Here is a 19814-nt window from a genome sequence, read left to right on the forward strand (position 1 = left end):
CCTTAACCTGGATTCCCAGACAGTACCCTTGAGTACTGTAGTCTATCTTAATCACCCAGGTAAGCTTGCCTTTGTGATAAGTGGTCCCTTTCACGAAAAATCACAACAATATTCTGGTTACTCCCAGTACCAAAGGGCCAGTCACTTACCCCAGGTCAGCTGCACCTTAAATCCTACACCAAAGACAATGCTTGTAGCCAATCCTATAATAAATTAGCTAAAAATTTATTAATTAAGAAAAAGAAATGAGTTATTTACAAAGTTAATGCAGGTAACCTACACACAAAAATGAGTTAGTTGTAGGTTCCAAAAGATGGTAGAAGCTTGTATAATAAGCAAGATCTATATGCCTTTTAGGGCTATCCAGGCCAAGCACTGAGGATCTTTTGCTTATGCTTAGTAATCCTTCCCCTCAGTGTCCAAACAGCATAAAGATACATTTCTGTCTTGTCAGGGATTTTTATTCCTTTCCCTCAGAGTTCATGCTGATGGGAAGAGTCCACATGCACGTCTCCTCTTCCTGGGTTTGGCAGAAGCAATCAACAAAGTCTTTGTTCTTTGATGTTTGACAATGGCTCATTTTGGTTTCAATGGGCCTTCTTGTGTGTAGGACCTAACACCTTCTGTAGGAAACCAGCCTTTACATTAATTAATGCTTCCTTCCTGTTTAGTGAGTTACAAAATTACAGAGGTTTACAATGCAAACGCTTAATATAACCTTATAACATGGGATACAGATGTTAAGTGAGATTAATACATTTCATAAACTCTGAACACATTTTTATAAGTCTAACACCTATTTGAATAATACCAACACACTGGTGAGCCAGACTGGTTTCCAGCTATGCATTCATCAGTGTTCAGTTGAGGCCAAGGGGCCTTGGCATTACCTGGCACTTGGTCTGTCAGAGGAATAGCTGGCTCAACCTGTATGGCCGGATCCAATGGTAGCCCTTTCTTCTTTCTCCAAGTTGAGGCAGTGGCACCGCCTGAATCTTGCCACTGGATGATTATAATCTGTATCAAGAGCTTTTGATGAGGATTGTGGAAACTCTCTAGAGCATCTTGGAAAGAGGTTCAAGATCCAATGCCTAGGCTACTGGACATCCACCTGACTACGGGCCTTAACAACGTGGTGCTCCCTGTTAATGAGGTTCTATTGGAACTTGCTAAAATGGTTTGGCACACCCCAGCTGCCTATACACTGACTCTGAAAAGGGCAAAGAAAAAGTACTTAGTTCTATCCAAAGGACTAGACTATTTGTTCTTTCACTCTAGTCTGAATTTTCAAATGATCTAGGCTGTCATGCAGTGTCACAGACTGCACCAATGTAGGTTTCTGATTTGGGAAAGGATGCTAAGAGACTGGATCTTTTTGGCAGAAAGAATTTTTTGTCAGCTGTCCTCTTACTTTGTCTAGCAAATTACACGGCATTAATGTTCACATATGACTATTACAACAAACTGTCAGAATTAGCTAATTAGTTGCTACAGGAGCTCAGGTCCCAGTTCCAGCCCATCCTTGACAAAAGGAAAATTGGTTGCCGGAGGATCCCTTCAAGCATCGCTCAATGCAGCAGATATGGCTTCTTGCTCCATGGTGACTGGTCATGATGAGGCAGGCTTCATGAGTGCAATCCTTATGGCTTCCCAAAGACATCCAGGTAACAGTACAAGATCTCCCCTGTGAGGGTAACAACCTGGTTTAATGAGTAAAGAGGTGAGTCATTTCATTCCCTTAAGGACTCTCCTGCAACTCTCCACTCCTTTAGGATATAAACCCTGGCATCCTGGAGGATATATTCCAAGCCAACTCCTCACAGACACCATCCTGCCTCTTAGCCCTTCTATCATAAAAGGGCCTATGAGCCCCCTAGGAAGTGTCAAAGGGTACAACAGAGCAGGCACAGTGCACTGCTGTCATTCCCTTTCAGTCCCAGCTTCCCACCAAGAAAGCATTTTGATGGGACTGTTGAGAGTCATGAACCAGTCTCCATACTGCCTGTTACTCTCCTTCATTCACCTCCTACCCCAGTGCGTCCTGATGTGGCAACATATCACATTGGACAAATGGGTCCTAGACATCGTCACGACCGGTGACACCAGAGAATTCCATTCTGCTGCTCCTCCGATCCCCTCCTCCCCTCCCCCATCCATCACTCTTCTTTGGCAGGGTTATTGGCCTAGCAGATGGGGGCAGATAGTAGATGTGATATATCTTGCTTTTAGGAAGGCTTTTGACGCAGTCCCACATGACATTCTCATAAGCAAACTAGGGAAATGTTATGTAACGGAAATTACTATAAGGTGGGTGCATGGCTGATTTGAAAGTCTGTACTCTAAGAGTAGTTATCAGTGGTTCACTGTCAAACTGGGTAGGTGTATCTGGTGGGGTCTGGCAGGAGTCAGTCCTGGGTCTTGTACTGTTACCCCAAAATTTGGACCCAAGGGACCCCAATAATTGCTTGCTGATGTTTGTAATTGTCAGTTTGGCCCATTTCAATGGGTAACAGGAGGTGGCCTGCCCTAGAGGAATTGTCTGGGTTTTATCAATGAGTTTGCCTCTGACCCTCAGAGGACTTCCCAGAACAGACTAGTTCTGTTGACCTGGATACAGCCCTCTGCTCAAACTGTTGATATTCAGGCAGACATTGCTTTGAAAACAAAAATAACTTATTTAAATATAATATTCCCTAATAGATTCATAGATACTAAGGTCAGAAGGGACCATTATGATCATCTAGTCTGACCTCCTGCGCAACGCAGGCCACAGAATCTCACCCATCCACTCCTGTGAAAAACCTCTCACCTATGTCTGAGATATTGAAGTCCTCAAATCGTGGTTTAAAGACTTCAAGGAGCAGAGAATCCTCCAGCAAGTGACCCATTCCCCATGCTACAGAGGAAGGCGAAAAACACAGTAAATATAAATCATAATAAAACAATAAAACGAGCATGTATAAGCAGGGGCATAGCGAGCAGATCGAGGGACGTGATCGTCCCCCTCTATTCGACATTGGTGAGGCCTCATCTGGAGTACTGTGTCCAGTTTGGGGCCCCACACTACAAGAAGGATGTGGATAAATTGGAGAGAGTCCAGCAAAGGGCAACAAAAATGATTAGGGGTCTGGAACACATGAGTTATGAGGAGAGGCTGAAGGAACTGGGATTGTTTAGTCTGCAGAAGAGAAGAATGAGGGGGGATTTGATAGCTGCTTTCAACTACCTGAGAGGTAGTTCCAGGGAGGATGGTTCTAGACTATTCTCAGTGGTGGAAGAGGACAGGACAAGGAGTAATGGTCTCAAGTTGCAATGGGGGAGGTTTAGGTTGGATATTAGGAAAAACTTTTTCACTAGGAGGGTGGTGAAACACTGGAATGCGTTGCCTAGGGAGGTGGTGGAATCTCCTTCCTTAGAAGTTTTTAAGGTCAGGCTTGACAAAGCCCTGGCTGGGATGATTTAATTGGGTATAGGTCCTGCTTTTGAGCAGGGGGTTGGACTAGATGACCTCCTGAGGTCCCTTCCAACCCTGATATTCTATGATTCTATGAATCAACAATACAATAAATCTCAAAAGCATGTATTAAAGAATACACACCATCAATTCAAAGGAGGTTATAATGGATCACAAATTGAATGAGTCAACAATGGGATTTAGTTGAGAAAAAGGCTAATATTCTGTGGTGTATTAACAGGAGTGTTGTATGAAAGACAAGGGAGGTAAATTGTCCCACTCTGTTCAGCAGAGCTGGATAAACTGGAAAGTGTCCAGAGGAGAACCACAAAAATGAAAAAAGGTTTAGAAAACCTGACCTATGAGGAAAGGTTTAAAAAAAAAAATTGGCATGTTTAGTCTTGAGAAAAGAAGACTGGAGGGGGGTGGGGGATAAGTCTTCAGATACATTAAAGGCTGTGCTAAAGAGGACTGTGATCAATAATTGTCCATGTCCACTGAAGGTAGGACAAAAATTTTTGGCTTAATATACAGCAAGGGAGACTTAGGTTAGATATGAGTGTTAAAGTGTCTTTGAAATTTATTCCCAAATTTATCCCAAAGGTCCTGTGACACAACTAGCAAAAGGTTCTTTACAAGCAACTCTTGTCTGACCTCAGGGCCTGGCTAGACCTGCAGATGTAGAACGCTTTGAGTTAAACCAGCCTTCGTAGAGTGCAGTAGGGAAAGTGCTGCAATCTGTCCACACTGACACCTACAAGCGCACTGGTGTGGCCACATTAGCAGCTCTTGCAACATCCACAGAGAGCAATGCATTGTGGTAGCTATCCCAACATGCAAGTGGCTGCAACGTGCTTTTCAAAGTGGGGGGGGGGTGGAGTGTGACAGGGACTGTGTTTTGTGTGTATGTGGGGGGAGAGAGAGTGGGTTTTTGGGGGGGAGGGCTGAGAGCATGTCAGCATGCAATCTTGTAAGTTCAGACAGTAGCAGACCTCCTTCCTCCCCGCCCCTCTCTCTCACCCCACACACACACACACACACACACACACACAGCATTCCACAGTAATGGTTGCTTTGTCTCAGAGCAGATAAGCAGCCTGCTGTCAGAAACTGAGCTTCAAAGGGCATATCCGCATTCCTGCAGTGATTCCAAAACAATGAGAAGAGTGGCCCACTTGACTTAAGGGGATTATGAGATGTTTCCGGAGGCTGATCAGAGTGCAGTAATGCAACACCTCATTCACACTGACGCCTGGGCATTTCAGCAAGGCGCAACAAGCATTAATTTTCTTGCCGAGGTGGAGTACCAGGAGCGCTCTAGCCGTGGAGTCAGAGCGCTCTATGTGCCTTGCCAGTGTGGACGGGTAGTGAGCTAGGGCACCTGGGGCTGCTTTAATGCGCTCTAACTTGCAAGTGTAGCTAAGCCCTCAGAAACTCAGTACTCCAAATATACCACTTTCATGGGGTAGCATGTGAGGTCTCTACTGAAATCTTGTTACTTTTCAATATCGATAGTCATGGCATCATGTGCATATGGATTATATTTAAGTTGTAATGTAACAATGTAAAATTATGCCCTTATGGTCTTGGAGCAAAAGTGAATCCCAGGAAATATCTCTGTGATGGCCCATTCAAGTGGGAGGAAGTTGTCATCCCTCCCTGGTTAGCTAATTAAATGTATTGCTCAATTATCTATCTTTGCATCAACTCAGAAAAGTCACTGGAAAACCATCAAAGACAACCTATAAACATCAAAACCACTTGGAAATGAAAAGAAATGATATGTTAGTGAAGGGATCCCCGTCTGTGAATAAAGACAAAAGACTGATTCAGTATATCTCAGGGTGGAGAAAGACACCCTGCATCCACTCACTGAGGAGGTACCGTGGTAAGCAAGGGTGCTTCATGAAACCCTAGGTCCTAGCTATTTGGATTTATCAAGAGCTGCAAAAGACTGAATTTGGGGTGACAATCTACTTTATTACATAGGAAAGGTAGCTATTAATAAAAGTAGGCCCTAGTTTGCTTTTTTAAAAATTTCGTTTTTTATGTAACCATTTGTTTCTGTCCCTCTCGCTTGTTTCTATTTGAATCTCTATTTTTTCTTAAATAGATTTTCTTGTGTTGCATTATAAATGCAGTCATGTGCTGTGTATAGCCCACTGCTCCTGTATCAAAGGAAAGCTGGTAGAACAGGGTACGCTGTTCCTTTGGTAATGGAGGATCTGGGATTTCTATGGGTATCCAGTGATCAGGGGGACGTACTGAAGGGACTCGGCTGGGATGCATCTGTTGTCTATCTGCAGGGCAAAAGGGTATAGCCCAGAGGGGAGTGCTTGTGTGGCTGACAGGCTGATTGTGTTAGGGAGTGAACACCCAGCTAGCACAGATGAAACTCACTCACCCTAGAGACAGATGACAACAAAGTGACTCTCAGCCCTGGGTACCCCAAGAAGCATCACAAGTGGCCTCTGAATTTCCCCTGTGTTAGACTGTTCACTTGCCCATCTTCTATGCGAAACCTCACAATAACAGTGATGACAGGAATAGCCACTCTTTGAATGTCCGCAGAGCTTTAGCCTTACAAAGGACAAAGCCCTTTATTCATTTCCATCACCAAGAGCATGCAAGGAGAACCAAAAACTCTCAAATGAACTTTAGGGATATGTTCTCCTTTGCTGTGATCTTATGGAAGCCCCTTCCCCTCTGGGTATTGGAGGGACCTTTTAACGAGAGGCAAAAGCTGTTTCAGTGGCTTCCCGGCAGGGAGTTACCCTCTCGGATGTTGAGCTCCATTCACTCCTTTACTAGGCATTATGCCCTGGTTCAAGCTTGATTGGCGGATGCCTCCTTTGGTTTGGTGATTCTGTGATGCAACATTCTTCCTTGCTCCTTCCTCCACAACGAATACTGCTTGGGAGTCATCGATAGTGAACACCCACAGAGACGAGCACCTGAAGAAGAAATGGAGTTTACTCACCTTATAGTAACTGGATTTCTTCCGGATGTATGGTTCCTATTCCACAACCTGCTCTCCTTCCCCTCTGCTCAGATCCTCACTTGAATTGCAGTGAAATAGGAACTGGAGGGATGTTGGTCCACACCGCCCCTTTTACGTTTGGTTCAGAGCACGAGGAGGTGTAGGACACAAGCACAGATCAACAGACACTGGTGTTAAAATTTTTTTTGGTTTCAGGCACATGGAGTGCATGCACACCCACTCTGAATATCCATAGGGACCACACATCTCGGAAGGTTTTGGTAACTGGAGTTCATTTTTTTTCCTGTTGATTACAGAGTAAGTAGCAAATATTGTTATAAGAAACAAATGTGGGTGGAACTACTATTTGAAAATAGTGAAGGCTGGTGAGTATCCAAGTTTGGGGATTAGTGGTTCTCTTACTTACAGTGGATTCTACTACAGTTTGGCTTACTCTAACACCTCCCCTCCACAATGAAACCAAACCATCATGTGGTGGATGGAAAATAGGCCAGAACCCTCTTCCTCAAGGAAAAGTCACTCATTACAGTCATGAAATTCTCTCCCAAGGAGAAGCCTAATTTGTTTTTAGGAACAGCAATTTCTTTTTTTTCATATACCTGAAGTAAGCATAAGCCTTTTTTTTTTCAGCTGCTAAATAGAGGCATAACGGCTTTGGGCTCTCAATGTCTCCACTCTGTGGACTTACATTGTGCAGAGATGATCTTGCATTTTCTTTCTCATTCCAGTGGGAAGCTATCTCCTCTAACGGTTGGATTTCCTTTCCCTAGTCTCCAGGTGGTAACTCTTTGAGTTATGCCACCTTTCCTTTTTAGGGCTTGTCTATACCTGAAAATTATTCTAGAATAACGTAAGATGTGAAATAGTGATTCCAGAGTAACTCCATATGTAGAGAAACCCTTAGTGTTCTCCTTCCTCTTTTTTTAGGTCAGGAGAGGCTTTTTTCTTCTTCTTCTTCTTCCTGGAAACTGTTGGAAACCTTTTAGAGTCTGTGGACTATGGTCCTAGCCACGGTCAAACAGAGATTTTAAAGGGAATTTACTTGAAATTCTTTGTGGACCTAAAGAGGGAAGCGCCTGATTCTTTTTATATGAAATGGGTGAACAACTTAATGAATTGCAAATATTCCGAACAGAATCCATCAGATCCAGGCTGCCCATCATGGATCACAAAGACCACCTGATTTCATGGCCTTAATGGACCTAACAATGCCTCTTTTTACATCCCTATCACTCCCTTCCACCAAAAGTAACCTGAGGTTTCTACTGGGTGTTAGTATTTCCAATTCAATCTCTTCCATTTGTCTTGGCATCTGCCCTGAGAGTGTTCACAAAGGTCATGTTGGTCACAGCACTAGTCTGTTGTTAAAGGGGTTTTGGAGAATTAATCGTTGGAATGAATGGTTTCTTTGGGTACACAAATATGTTTTAGAAAAAAACCCAGAACTCCAAAGTCCCATCGACTTTGCATATGAGCCATACATTTCAAGGTGTACCTCAATACTAAGCAATGTTGCCTCAACCAAATGAACGAGACAAACTCTTTACTCATTAACATTCTGATTTATAGTCAAGAAATGTGGCTAACCAGTTATAGATCTGTTTGTATCAAAATGTGGTAAGGAAATTCTCCTCTTCTGCAGCTGGAATGGTCAGAGTTGTAGCTCCAGGTGACCTCCCAACCTTGAACATAGTGAGTAGAACTGACAGAAATTTGGAATTTCTGTACCATGGGATCTTCCAACACTTCAGCTTTTTTCATATTGAACTGAAATGAAAAGTAGAAATTTCCCACAAAACAAAGCCTTTGAAAGTATTTCAGTTAGAAGCAATCAAAATGTTTTCTCTTGACTTTGAAATCTTTATGTTAAATTTTGAGGTTAAATGTTAAATTATAGTAAAAATCGGTGATTGATATTTCAACTGGTAATTTGTAATTGGTTTTCTAAATAGCAATTTGTATGGTGATAAAATGAAAATAAATTTAGAAACAAATAAGTTTTAAATGATCCCTTACAACAAGGTTGAAATGGAATATTATGACCTTATTAAAATGCTTCATTTTGATATTTTTTTAAATGAAAAATATGAAAACTTTTGATCAGATCTTCTAGTTGGCTCCTCTATAATTCCATATTCCCATTCTAGTGATGAATTATTAAAATTAAGAACACAGCATTGATCATCCTCTAAGTATTTAGCTGAGTAAGCAAAAATGGTTTTTTGAGGGTCTGCTTATTATATCAAAGAATCCATCAATGCTTCTTTCCATGAAATACTTCATCCAGGTCCAAGCATCCTGTGCTCACCTGCCTGGAAGTTGAGTGGAATTAACCAAGAGAAAAACTACTTCAAAATTATAATACTCACGCTCCTAGTCTGTAAGAAAAATCTCCACTAGATGGTACTTTTTAACTGTTTATTTGGTGGATTCATCTTCAGCACCCTGTAACCATGTTGTCTAGGTGGCGCCCATTTGTAGTTCATCAGTGAATGACTCTACACAGCAGGTCTCTGATGGGTGGGTGTCGCCTCTTTTAGAGCCAATGACTTGGTGCCTTAGCCCTCCCGGTATGGCATACTGGATTTGTACCCCTTCCAGCATGTTAGAGTCCAAAACAAAGGAAAACGTTATACTAAAAATCAGGGTAATCCAAGGATTTGTTGGCAGGTCTCCAGGCTTGTGTCTGTGCAGTTAGTCTCTCCTTGTCCTGTGCTTAGTCATCCCATCCACCAAATGGCTCATCCATTGAGCGTGGAACCTTAGATTCTTGGCTAGAACCAGATTTTCCTCATTGAGGAAGCACTAGAGCTCTGTTCTCCTTCCTGGTTAGATCTCAACTGGGCTAGGTCTCCACCTTCTAACTCTCTTCTCCATGCCTAACATTGACTGACTGCAGATGTAGTGGGGCAGGGTCAGCTGAGTCCACAGGCTTTCCTTAATCCTCTCAGTGCCAGTGTGGCATCTATCTGCCCCATCACATATGCTTAGCAGCAACAAGTGATACTTTCATTTTTCAGCAATTTAAAAGCTGTGAAATTACCCTCAGTCTTCACTGCCACATGATTAAAGCACCACTGCTTTTACTGCTTTAAGAAATGGAAAAGGAAAACCTAGTTCTTTAGTCTTAGTATTTAATAGGTGGTCAGAAATAAAGGTTGTTGAAAATATTTGCATGAGAGAAATCGGGAATCCTGGGCTCTACACTGCATCCTACTAAATATTTATTATTATTTGTGACAAGTCTTGGTGCCTCACTTCTTCTTTCTGTTGTAACTAAAAAAATAATGCCAGAGAAGCAGACCTTGCATGGAAGGCTGTGGATTTAAAAAAAAAAAAAAAAAGAGAGCGAGAGATGACTCTGAGAAAGGAAGGGGAATTAAAAGAGGGCTGATTGCTATCTGACCTAAACATTTGGGATGGACTAGATCAGTGGTTCTCAACCAGGGGCTTGTGTACCCCTGGGGATACACAGAGGTCTTCCCAGGAGTACAACTCCTCATCTAGATATTTGCCTAGTTTTACAGTAGGCTACATAAGAAGTCAGTACAAACTAAAATTTTCACATAGACAATGACTTGTTTATGTTGCTCTTTATACTACACGCTGAAATGTAACTATGCTATTTATATTCCAATTGATTTATTTTATAATAATATAGTAAAAATGAGAAAGTAAGTAATTTTTCAGTAATAGTGTGCTGCACAGGCACGGCTTCCTCTGGGCCCCAGGGGTGTTCAACCCCCTGCTCCACCCCCTTCCCCCAAGTCCCCACCCTCCGCCCTGCCTCTTCCTGCCCCAGGCCACACCTCTGCTCCGCCCCAGGCTCCCCTTTCCCCCAAACCTCCACCACACTTCTTTCCACCCCCGCCCCACCTCTTCCTGCCCAGTTTCACCCCCTGCCCCAAGTGCGCCCCATCCCTGCTCCTCCCCCACCCAGCGCCTCCTGCACGCTGTGAAACAGCTGATCGCAGCGAGTGGGAGGCACTGGTGGGGAGGGGAAGGAGTTGATCGGTGGGCCACTGGCAGACGGGAGGCGCTGAGGGGAGGGGGTAGCTGGCTGCTGGTGGATGCTAAGCCCCACTAATTTTTTTCCGTCGGTGCTCCAGTCCTGGAGCACTCACGGGATCAGCACCTATAGTGTGCTGTGACCCTTGTATTTTTATGTCTGATTTTGTAAGTAAGTCGTTTTTAAGTGAGGTGAAACTTGGGGATACGCAAGACAAATCAGACTTCTGAAAGGGGTACAGTAGTCTGGAAAGGTTGAGAGTCACTGGACTCGATAACCCAATATAGCTTTCTTGAAACCAAAATAATTCTGTAACTTGCAAGTCCTTTGAAAAATGAAGTGCATAGGCATGATCAGAGTTACTTACCGTATATGTTTTTTAGGGAGATGTGTCTGTGGGATGTGAATGATGGGAGATGTATAGAATTTACAAAACTCGCCTGCACCCATACTGGAATACAGGTTGGTATAGTATTCATGTAAATGCTAAAATGTTTGGGAAGGCCAGTACTATATTTTATACAGTTGAGGAACTATTTAGCTCCTTTGCTGTAGTCTTGTTGCTGTACTTGTACTGGGCTGTTATCTTCACAAGTTCAATTATGCCAGTTTATAAAATATATTTCTATGTTGTCACATGCCCTAGAAATGTGTTGCATTTCAGCTTTTGAAAAAATGTCAAGAATTAATTTACAGTGATCATATTTATCATCAGGCAAGTAGCACTGCTCCCCACAGAGACCAGCTGGAATGTAAATATAATTGAAGCCAAATATTTGGTCAGCCAGTTCTGAAATTTTTAAAATATCTGGTTATGTGATGTAATACCACAATGCGTTTTGGGGCATAAGGGGGTGTGGATTTAAAAACAAACAAACAAATTGTAAATACCTGGCTGGCTCTGCTAGTTAATCAAGGAATTCTAATTTATCAAAATAATTTATGAAAATAGAAAATAATTGTAATACGCAAATAACACCATAGAGATCATAAACCTATAATTAGATTGTGATTTAAAAAATATTAACTGATTTCTTAAGGGACTGTGTTCTCTTTACAACAGTTCTACCAGTTCACAGTTGGGACTCAGCGTGAAGGCAGGCTACTGTGTCATGGTCATTACCCAGAAATTCTTGTTGTGGATGCTACCAGTCTCGAGGTTCTTTATTCCTTAGTGTCAAAGATTTCTCCCGACTGGATCAGCTCCATGAGTATTATTCGATCCCATAGAACACAAGGTAATGAGAAGTTGTTTGGGTTTATTGTACTTTTCTTTAAGTAAGAAAAACAGCTACTTTTTGGTCTAGTCTCCTGGCAAAGTCTAGACTGGAATGATGTCACTTCATGTTGAAATCACACATGTTTTCAAATCTTTCTTCCATTTGAAGGATTAAGGCTATCTTTGCCAGAAATCGTTAAGTTCTAACCTTTTAAAAAATACAAGTGGGAGAATTTGGTGTCGGTGAAAAGTACAGGCTTAGCCTTTGATACTGCAGTTTTTTGGCGGTTTTAGGTTGTTGTGTTTTTTGTTTTGTTTTTTTGTTAATCTACAGAATAAGTATTACTGTTCAGACACTGGCTTTGTATACTGGCCTCAACTGTAATTTAGAGCAGTCGCTTCTAGGAATGGTAGTGTAGTTCAGTCTCCATACGTATTTAGGTTTCAGAGTAGCAGCCGTGTTAGTCTGTATTCGCAAAAGAAAAGGAGTACTAGTGGCACTTTAGAGACTAACCAATTTATTTGAGCATAAGCTTTCGTGAGCTACAGCTCACTTCATCGGATGCATTCAGTGGAAAATTATGCTCAAATAAATTGGTTAGTCTCTAAGGTGCCACTAGTACTCCTTTTCTTCATATGTATTCAGTAAATCGTTACTACTGTGTAACCTGGCCCTCTGCATGAGTCTATCCAAACCCCACAGAGGGAGACCCAACCCTAAAGAGCTCATGTGATCACATCTGCACAATCTACTTGGAGTGGAGTCTTATTTTGACATCTAAAGTAGGCAGAGCCTTGGCTCGTGTGCAGAGCTTGGGAGAGTGCCACTCCGTCATTGTTTTTTCTCTCCAGTTTGAGCTCTGCGTATGTATGCAGAGAATTCTTCACTCCCACAAAGCAAAAGAACAAATGGGAAATTAGTGCATTGCTTTCTTTGCGTGTAGTTTGCCAGTTCTAATTTATCCATTTGAATTTGGAACGAGCATTTCATGAATTTATTAAAAACTTTTAGCATATCTTTGATATTTGTAATCTCTTGTTCAACATATCCTTCATTTTATTGTAACTTCTTTTCTGCCCCTCTTTCACCCACCAGAGGATACTGTCGTAGCAGTTTCAGTGACTGGTATTCTGAAAGTGTGGATTGTAACTTCTGATGTTAGTCGCATGCAGGTAAGCAGAGGAGTTTCTGAATCTGAATTCTTCCTTCACTGTCAAACATTACATGGGGCATGAACAAGGCTGTGCATTTTCTGTTGTGGGCCACTCTCGGTATGTTCTCTGTGTTGAGTCCCATAATTTTTCCCTCTTGAGTATTGTTGAACAGAAACATTCTTTTGGTCAGCATCTTTTGTGTGATCCTCCAGCTGCCCAAGAGCCATAATAATTGACCTCTCCTCTGCCTTCCAAAAAGAGGCTCCTTATTGTCTAAATTCTCCCTTAGCTCAGCTGCAAACTCTTCAGAGATGTAATTTTTCAATTGTCCATGTCTCATGCCGGCTTCTTAGAGGTCTGACTCTTAAAGTTAAGTCCAGAGAGATTCTAGTGCTAAGTCTGCCATGGTATTTGGTGATTTTAAAATTACTTGTACTGCAAGGAAATTACAAGCAGCTTTGCAGGATGAAGGTGGGGCTTTAAATATTGATGCATGCGTACTTTTCACTTTACTTTCTTTCTTTCTCTCCATTCTCCCCAAGCCCTCTTTCTTTCACCAATAATGAATTCTTCTTGTGCATTTTTACAGAATTTCCAATGGGGATGTGGAAAAGTAGAATCAGAAGGCAAACTTTCAGAGATCATAGTTATTATTGTAGCTCTTAGGGTTTCTAGTGGAGATTGAGGTCTCATTGTGTATACAACAGCACCTAGCACATAATAAGAGACAATCCCTGCTTCAAGGAGTTTGCAGTCTAAATAGATGTGGGAGACAGACAGGAAGTTTTATTATCCCTATTATGCATATGGAGTAACTGAGGTACAGAGAGATTTAAGTGACCTACCTGAGGTGCACAGGAAATCTGTGTCAGATCTGGGAAACTGACCCAGATCTCTTGCCTTCCAGAACTGTGCCTTAATCTCAATACCATCCTTTTCTTTAGTGTTAACTCCCCTACCCCACCTCATTCTGAACCTTGCATGATATACTTTGTAAGTGACTTAAAAAAACCCTCTGAGAGGATCGCAGAGAGAGTTTTGGTAAGTGAAGATTTCCATGTACCATGCAGAGCAGCAGATAGAATTTGCATAAATTTCCACTTTTTCATAGAGAGCTATAAATCCTCAATATGATAGTCTGCTATTCCTGCCCTCCTGTACTGTCAGCATCTGAATTGGTGCCAGTCAGTAAAATAAAGAATCTTTCTCTAAAAGGGTGTGTAAGACTTTTAGGAGACTACTAGCATTTTAGCTGCCCACAGGAGATTCATATGTTGTGTATATCAAAGCTAAACATCTGCAAAATTTTCCCTCGGTGTAAATCTTTACAGCTAATTTAGATTTTGTTGCTTTAATTTAGAAGGCTGCATCTGCTCTTGAATATTAAGGGGACACCAATTATCTTTACTATGTATAAGATCAAATCTAAATGATGACTTCAAATAGCTGAGTTACTCACTTGAGCAAACAATTCTGAGACCTATTTTGGAAACTACAAAAAGGGATTGTGTGTCTATTGGTTGAAAAAGAGAGCAGTTACTTGATCCTTGTTCGTCCTCTGTGGCAGAGACTGGAAAAAAAGGGGAACTCCTTTTTCTACTGTTTCACTTCCTGAAATAGCCAGAGTATTCTCTGGAATAATTTGGCATGTTCTAAATTAAGAAACACTAGTTGTATCAAAGTCTTCCTTAAAAACAATGTTAAAATGTTAAAAATTTCCAGTTGCAAGGGACCTGGGCTGCTTTGGAAAGATGTGGACAGCAAAGAGGTAATCAAACCACATAAAATACTTTGTTGTCCAATTTTTCTTACAAACATGTTGGGCTCCTTGAAAGAGTGTAGCTTGAAGTTAAAACAATATCCATCTTATTCAGTTAGGCTCAGCTGACTGTCTACAGACGAGGTCACTCGACAGCATCAGAACTAAATAGAAAACACTAATCTGTCCTGCAGAGGAATTTGTTATGCTTACCAGTGACAGAATAGGTTACCACAAGCTCTTGCAGATCTTTTTATTCTCTTAGTGTCATAAGAACTCTGAAAAGTTTTTTGGCTCTTCTTGGGAGATGGTCATCCGGCCTTTTATGAAACACTTTTCCGTTTCTTATTACATGCACATTGGGCATGTCTACACTGTGATTTAAAACCTGCAACAGCAAGACTCCTACAAACTTGTAGTGTTATGGCCCTAAAAACAGCTGTGTAGATATTGTGGCTCAGGCTCTGAAGCCCACCCCTCCAAACTCGAGCCCAAATGACTGCAGCTGTTTTTACTGCTGTGGCTTGAGCCTGAATCTGTTGGAGACTCATTGCCCTGGGTTTTAAAACGCAGTGTAGAAATATCTACTGTTGTCTTATTAAACTCCATTTTGAATGATAAATTTAAATGTAAGGCGATTTTTAAGATTTCAATATAGAAAAAATAACTATATATTATAAGACAAGTACAGTTATTGATGTGTAATCTTTGCTTACTGTCTATCTTTCTGAGATACTTAAGACCCCCACATTATCTGAGCACTTCATGATATTCGTTGTGTTTTATACAACACCCATGTAGGCAGCGAAACATTATCATTTTAAATATGGGGGAACAGGAGCAAGAGAGACTGTGAGTAGCTCATGGTCACACAGGAACTGAGGTCCTTTGAGTCTCATGTTAGAGTCCTAACCACTGAACAGTCCTTCCTCTTTTGTTCCTTAAATTAGATCCAGTTTTTTGTGGGTGAGGAGGCTGATGTCATTGGCTAGAGGCAGGGAATTTCACAAACAGGTCATTGTATAAGCTTCTTATTCTTCTCCCCAACAATGCTCCCCATGCACCCCTGCTACTGTTTCAATTCAGGGTCTTTTCTAGGCACACTGCCAATCATAACAAAATATAGTAGATTTTATGATTGGAACTACGGGAGGAGGAGATCACCAAACTGCTTTGGTGTCCTAAGGTGCACAAAAACACAAATGACTGAGGTAAAATGCTAGGAAATCAGGTAGCTGTCTACTAGCTGTCTTGCCCCCCCACCCCACTTCTTCTCTCCCCGCTCCCCCCCTTTCTTGCTTCCTTTTTCAGTTTAAGTCATAAGTTTTTATTATTAATGGAGGGTAAAATGTTTGAGTGCCTACCTAGGATGTAGGCTTTTAAGTAATTTAGGCACTCTTGAACACTTTACCTAGATTTTCTTGGTAACTGACTAAACAGTGGTTCTCAAACTTTATCATGTGGATCATTTATGATGAGATATTCTTATGAGCACTTCTCCCAATCCTGAATTCACCCTTTGCCTCTGGTAGCTCTAATACTCATTGATGTGAAAGGGGTCAAATTTAAAATAAACTCATTTGACATAAGGAGTGTGGCTGCTTGATTATATCTCATCCATTTTGTCTCCACATTGTTCTCCCTCCCCCCATTTTCCCTGACATAGGGCTTTTAGTTTACTATAACTCAGTCTCCACTTGTTGTCTGCAGCCCTCACTTCTGTAATCTGTACATGCTGTAGGAAGGAGAGGGTCTGAAACATAAGGCCTTGTATTAAGCGGCCTGGTATGAGCCCTGGGGCCTGGGCTAAAGTAATGGTAAAAACTTGCTAATCTAAAGCAAAGTTAAGTTATGAGCAAGAGGCAGGCCCTGCTCACAGAATCTGGTAAGAACAAGGCTGATATCGCAGAAACACACATTCCTAAGTAGTGCTAGGCATAAGAATATATCATAGAATCCTAGAATATCAGGGTTGGAAGGGACCTCAGGAGGTCATCTAGTCCAACCCCCTGCTCAAAGCAGGATCAATCCCCAATTAAATCAATTAAATACAAACACATTCCAGAAAGGTGGTACTAGAACACCTCAATACCAGCACATTCCCCAAAGATAACAGGAACACACTGACCCATCCTAAAGATAAGGTCAGGATGACAGCATGATGAATAGAAATGTTTTGATCAAACCAACATGTACGAGGTAATGGGTGGTGTTAGGGGGCTTATTCCTTCACCCACTTACTTCCCTGGTCCTTCTCGCATGAACAGAGAGCAACAATACCCGAAGTCCAAAGGTGCAAACAATTAGATGTTTATTGGGGTGAACTTCCAGCAAGCATGATTCCAGTTTCCTTCCTTAGTATCCTCCTTCCCAGCTTGACACCACAGAGCCTTACACCTGTGTCCCTGTTCCCATTCCTACCCTTAGCCAAACATGATTCCAACTTCCTTACTCCCATTCCCTGTTCCCATTTCCCCCTTTAGCAAAACATGATTCCAATTTTCTTACCCCCATTCCCTGTTCCCATCTCCCCCTTTAGCAAAACATGATTCCAATTTTCTTACCCCCATTCCCTGTTCCCATCTCACACACCCACATGCCCACCCCCACCCACACCCAGTCACTTCCTCATTGACTACAGATTATATAGTAAAACTTGAGTTCTGCTTAGCTATACCTTAACCAATCATTTTCCTGAAATTTAACTAACCAATCCTAACATATTGTAACATGATTATGTAACCAATTATATCCCACCACCTCAATTAGTTTACACCCAGCAAAATTAATTATACAGCAGACAGGAACAATCACAGAACCAGACAGAGATTATACAGACAAACAATAGCAAAGTGGGAACTATAATGGCAAGACAATACAGAAGTGAGGATTTCACATCCCAGTATTGATAAGTGAGTTCTTGCCAGACAGGATGCTATCAAACTAAGTTTCCTTTTACATTTTCTAGGCACTTCCCTTTCTCTGGAGGTGATAGGAATACAATCCTGTCCTGATGGTGCCTAACAGCCCAATAGCACCTTATTTCAGTGTGACTAGTTTGGAATGTGAGGATGTGACCGTTCGCTTCCCAGCTTATGGCTGCCTTTGCTGCTTAGCCAAAGGACAGGGCCACAAACTGTCACAGTAAGAGAAGGCCCTTACCCTGGCAGACAGTGGTTTTGATTCTTTCTTTTATACCTCTATCACTAGCCAAGTGATAAGAATACACCTAAATTCTTAGAGTATAGGCCTTTACAGACAGGCCTGAATATCTATATCCTAACAGGTGGCACCCAGATATGTCAGAGCGGGGGACCTAGATATGTCAGGGTAATACGTAATTTGTTTGTAACTGTGTATAAAGATGTATCTCAGAGGGAGTGTCTTTTGCCAGCCTAGGGAGCAGTGGAAAGTCCTGCCACTGACTGAGCTGCATTCATTGTCATGATCATACATATTTTAGTATACTTGTAGAGTCTACCAGGTGCTATTACCATTCTTCGTCAACAATAAACCTGGCCGGGCCCCTCCGCTACTAAACCAAGTCTTGTGGTCTTATTGGGTGGTTCGCTTGAGGTCTGCAGTGCCAGTATCTGTGCAGAGCTGGGACGGCATTCGGAGGGAACGCACAGGCAGCCGAACATCTGATGACACGTGCCACTTCATAATTTTTGGGTTGCTCTTCTGTATACTTCCAACCCCTTTAGTTTTGGCAGTCTGCAAATTTGATCCTGATTGAATTTTCACCAAAGAAATATTTGACAGAGTAAAACATGTTGCATCCACATGGCATACAAAGATGTATGGGTGTATCTTGGGCTATATCACAAGAAATGTCCTTGCTTGAAGCTTGATAAATGTTTTGCTGTTGTGACAGAAGATTTTCTCTGAGACCCCCCTAAAATGCTCCTTAGACCAGTTCAGAGGTCCAGAGAGCATAATTTGAGAACTGTGGCACAAAGCAGAACAGTTTTCGGTATCATAGGGTTGAATAAAGGTAACTTTCTTTCTTTCTCTTTTAGGATACAGAACCAGTATTTGAGGAGGAGTCTAAACCAATTTACTGTCAAAACTGCCAAAGCATTTCTTTCTGTGCATTTACCCAGCGATCACTTTTGTTAGTGTGCTCCAAATACTGGAGGGTAAGGATAACCAGTTAAGTAAAAAAAACTGGCTTTTTCTTAGCAATAGAGGCTGGTTTAATAAAACTGTCAGTGAGACATAGGGAAAGATGCTTGGGAAAGTGTTTATAAATCAACTAGAGCTCTGAGTTCTTTGAGTATTTAGTCTATTTCAAGTATATTGGCTCACAGCATTGGGAGTATGTTGCGTTCATGCTTTGGACATTATTTAAAAAATAGATGAAAACGCCTTTTTGAAGGCTAAATAGTTGATATGGTTTTGTTTTATGCAGACAAAAATCTGCAAAATCTAAATGGAAAGCATGCTATGCCATACCATATTTGTAATGTGTATCAAAGGATTGCAAACATGATACAGACATTGTAATTTCTATAACAAATTTATTTTCTTGGCTATTTTATGGAATTTAGTATGTATTAAGTATCTTAAGTAATTGTTGCCATAGGTAATAGAATTGAATGTTCCTTAAAACTAAATATGTGGAGGTATTAAATTATTAGCTATCCAAACATTTAAAATATGAACATGTAATGATAAACAAATAGACCTTTTTTTTTGTTTAATTTTGCTTACTTCTAGGTTTTTGATGCTGGAGATTATTCCTTGTTATGTTCAGTTCCCAGTGAAAATGGACAAACGTGGACTGGCGGTGACTTTGTATCAGCTGATAAAGTGATCATATGGACAGAAGATGGACAAAGTTTTATTTACAAACTACCAGCCAGGTACTCAGAATTTTAAATAATGGAGCACGTATGCGGTATCAGGTAAAACTGAGATGTGGAACAAAAATAAAATGTTGAATCTGATTGGTTTGTTTGATTCCTAAATCAGACTGATGTTGTAGAAACTAAAATGCCACTAACATACCTTAAAATTTGTGTATCCCCAAAATGATGTACCTTAATTTTGTGGTACATACCAAACAATACTAGGTAATAATAAAGTCAAAGCTTGAGACACATATTTTCCATCATTACAATGATCCTTTCTGATTAGTTATTGCTGACATTGGAGAATATGTGGTGTTACTGGGTTTGCTTTTCCCTTGAAGATGTGCCATGAACAAGTTAA

At 41.3% G+C, this 19814-nt stretch overlaps 1 protein-coding gene across 6 annotated transcripts in view; it reads left to right on the top strand.

Moving 5' to 3' along the window:
* The window catches only part of WDR7 (WD repeat domain 7), a 385388-nt gene that overhangs the window by 41144 nt on the left and 324430 nt on the right, over window positions 1-19814 (top strand). For 5 of the 6 annotated variants that reach the window (XM_073343603.2, XM_073343604.2, XM_073343606.2 and 2 more), the window contains 5 exons: window positions 10848-10926; window positions 11528-11702; window positions 12780-12856; window positions 18620-18739; window positions 19320-19465. In XM_073343603.2, the coding sequence (XP_073199704.2) occupies window positions 10848-10926; window positions 11528-11702; window positions 12780-12856; window positions 18620-18739; window positions 19320-19465 (597 nt within the window). Of the gene's footprint in view, window positions 1-2402; window positions 2921-10847; window positions 10927-11527; window positions 11703-12779; window positions 12857-18619; window positions 18740-19319; window positions 19466-19814 lie in introns of those variants that run through there. The other variant, XM_073343608.2, reaches the window with a different exon arrangement.

Source organism: Lepidochelys kempii, chromosome 5, assembly GCF_965140285.1.
Source record: "Lepidochelys kempii isolate rLepKem1 chromosome 5, rLepKem1.hap1, whole genome shotgun sequence".
NCBI lineage: Eukaryota > Metazoa > Chordata > Testudines > Cheloniidae > Lepidochelys > Lepidochelys kempii.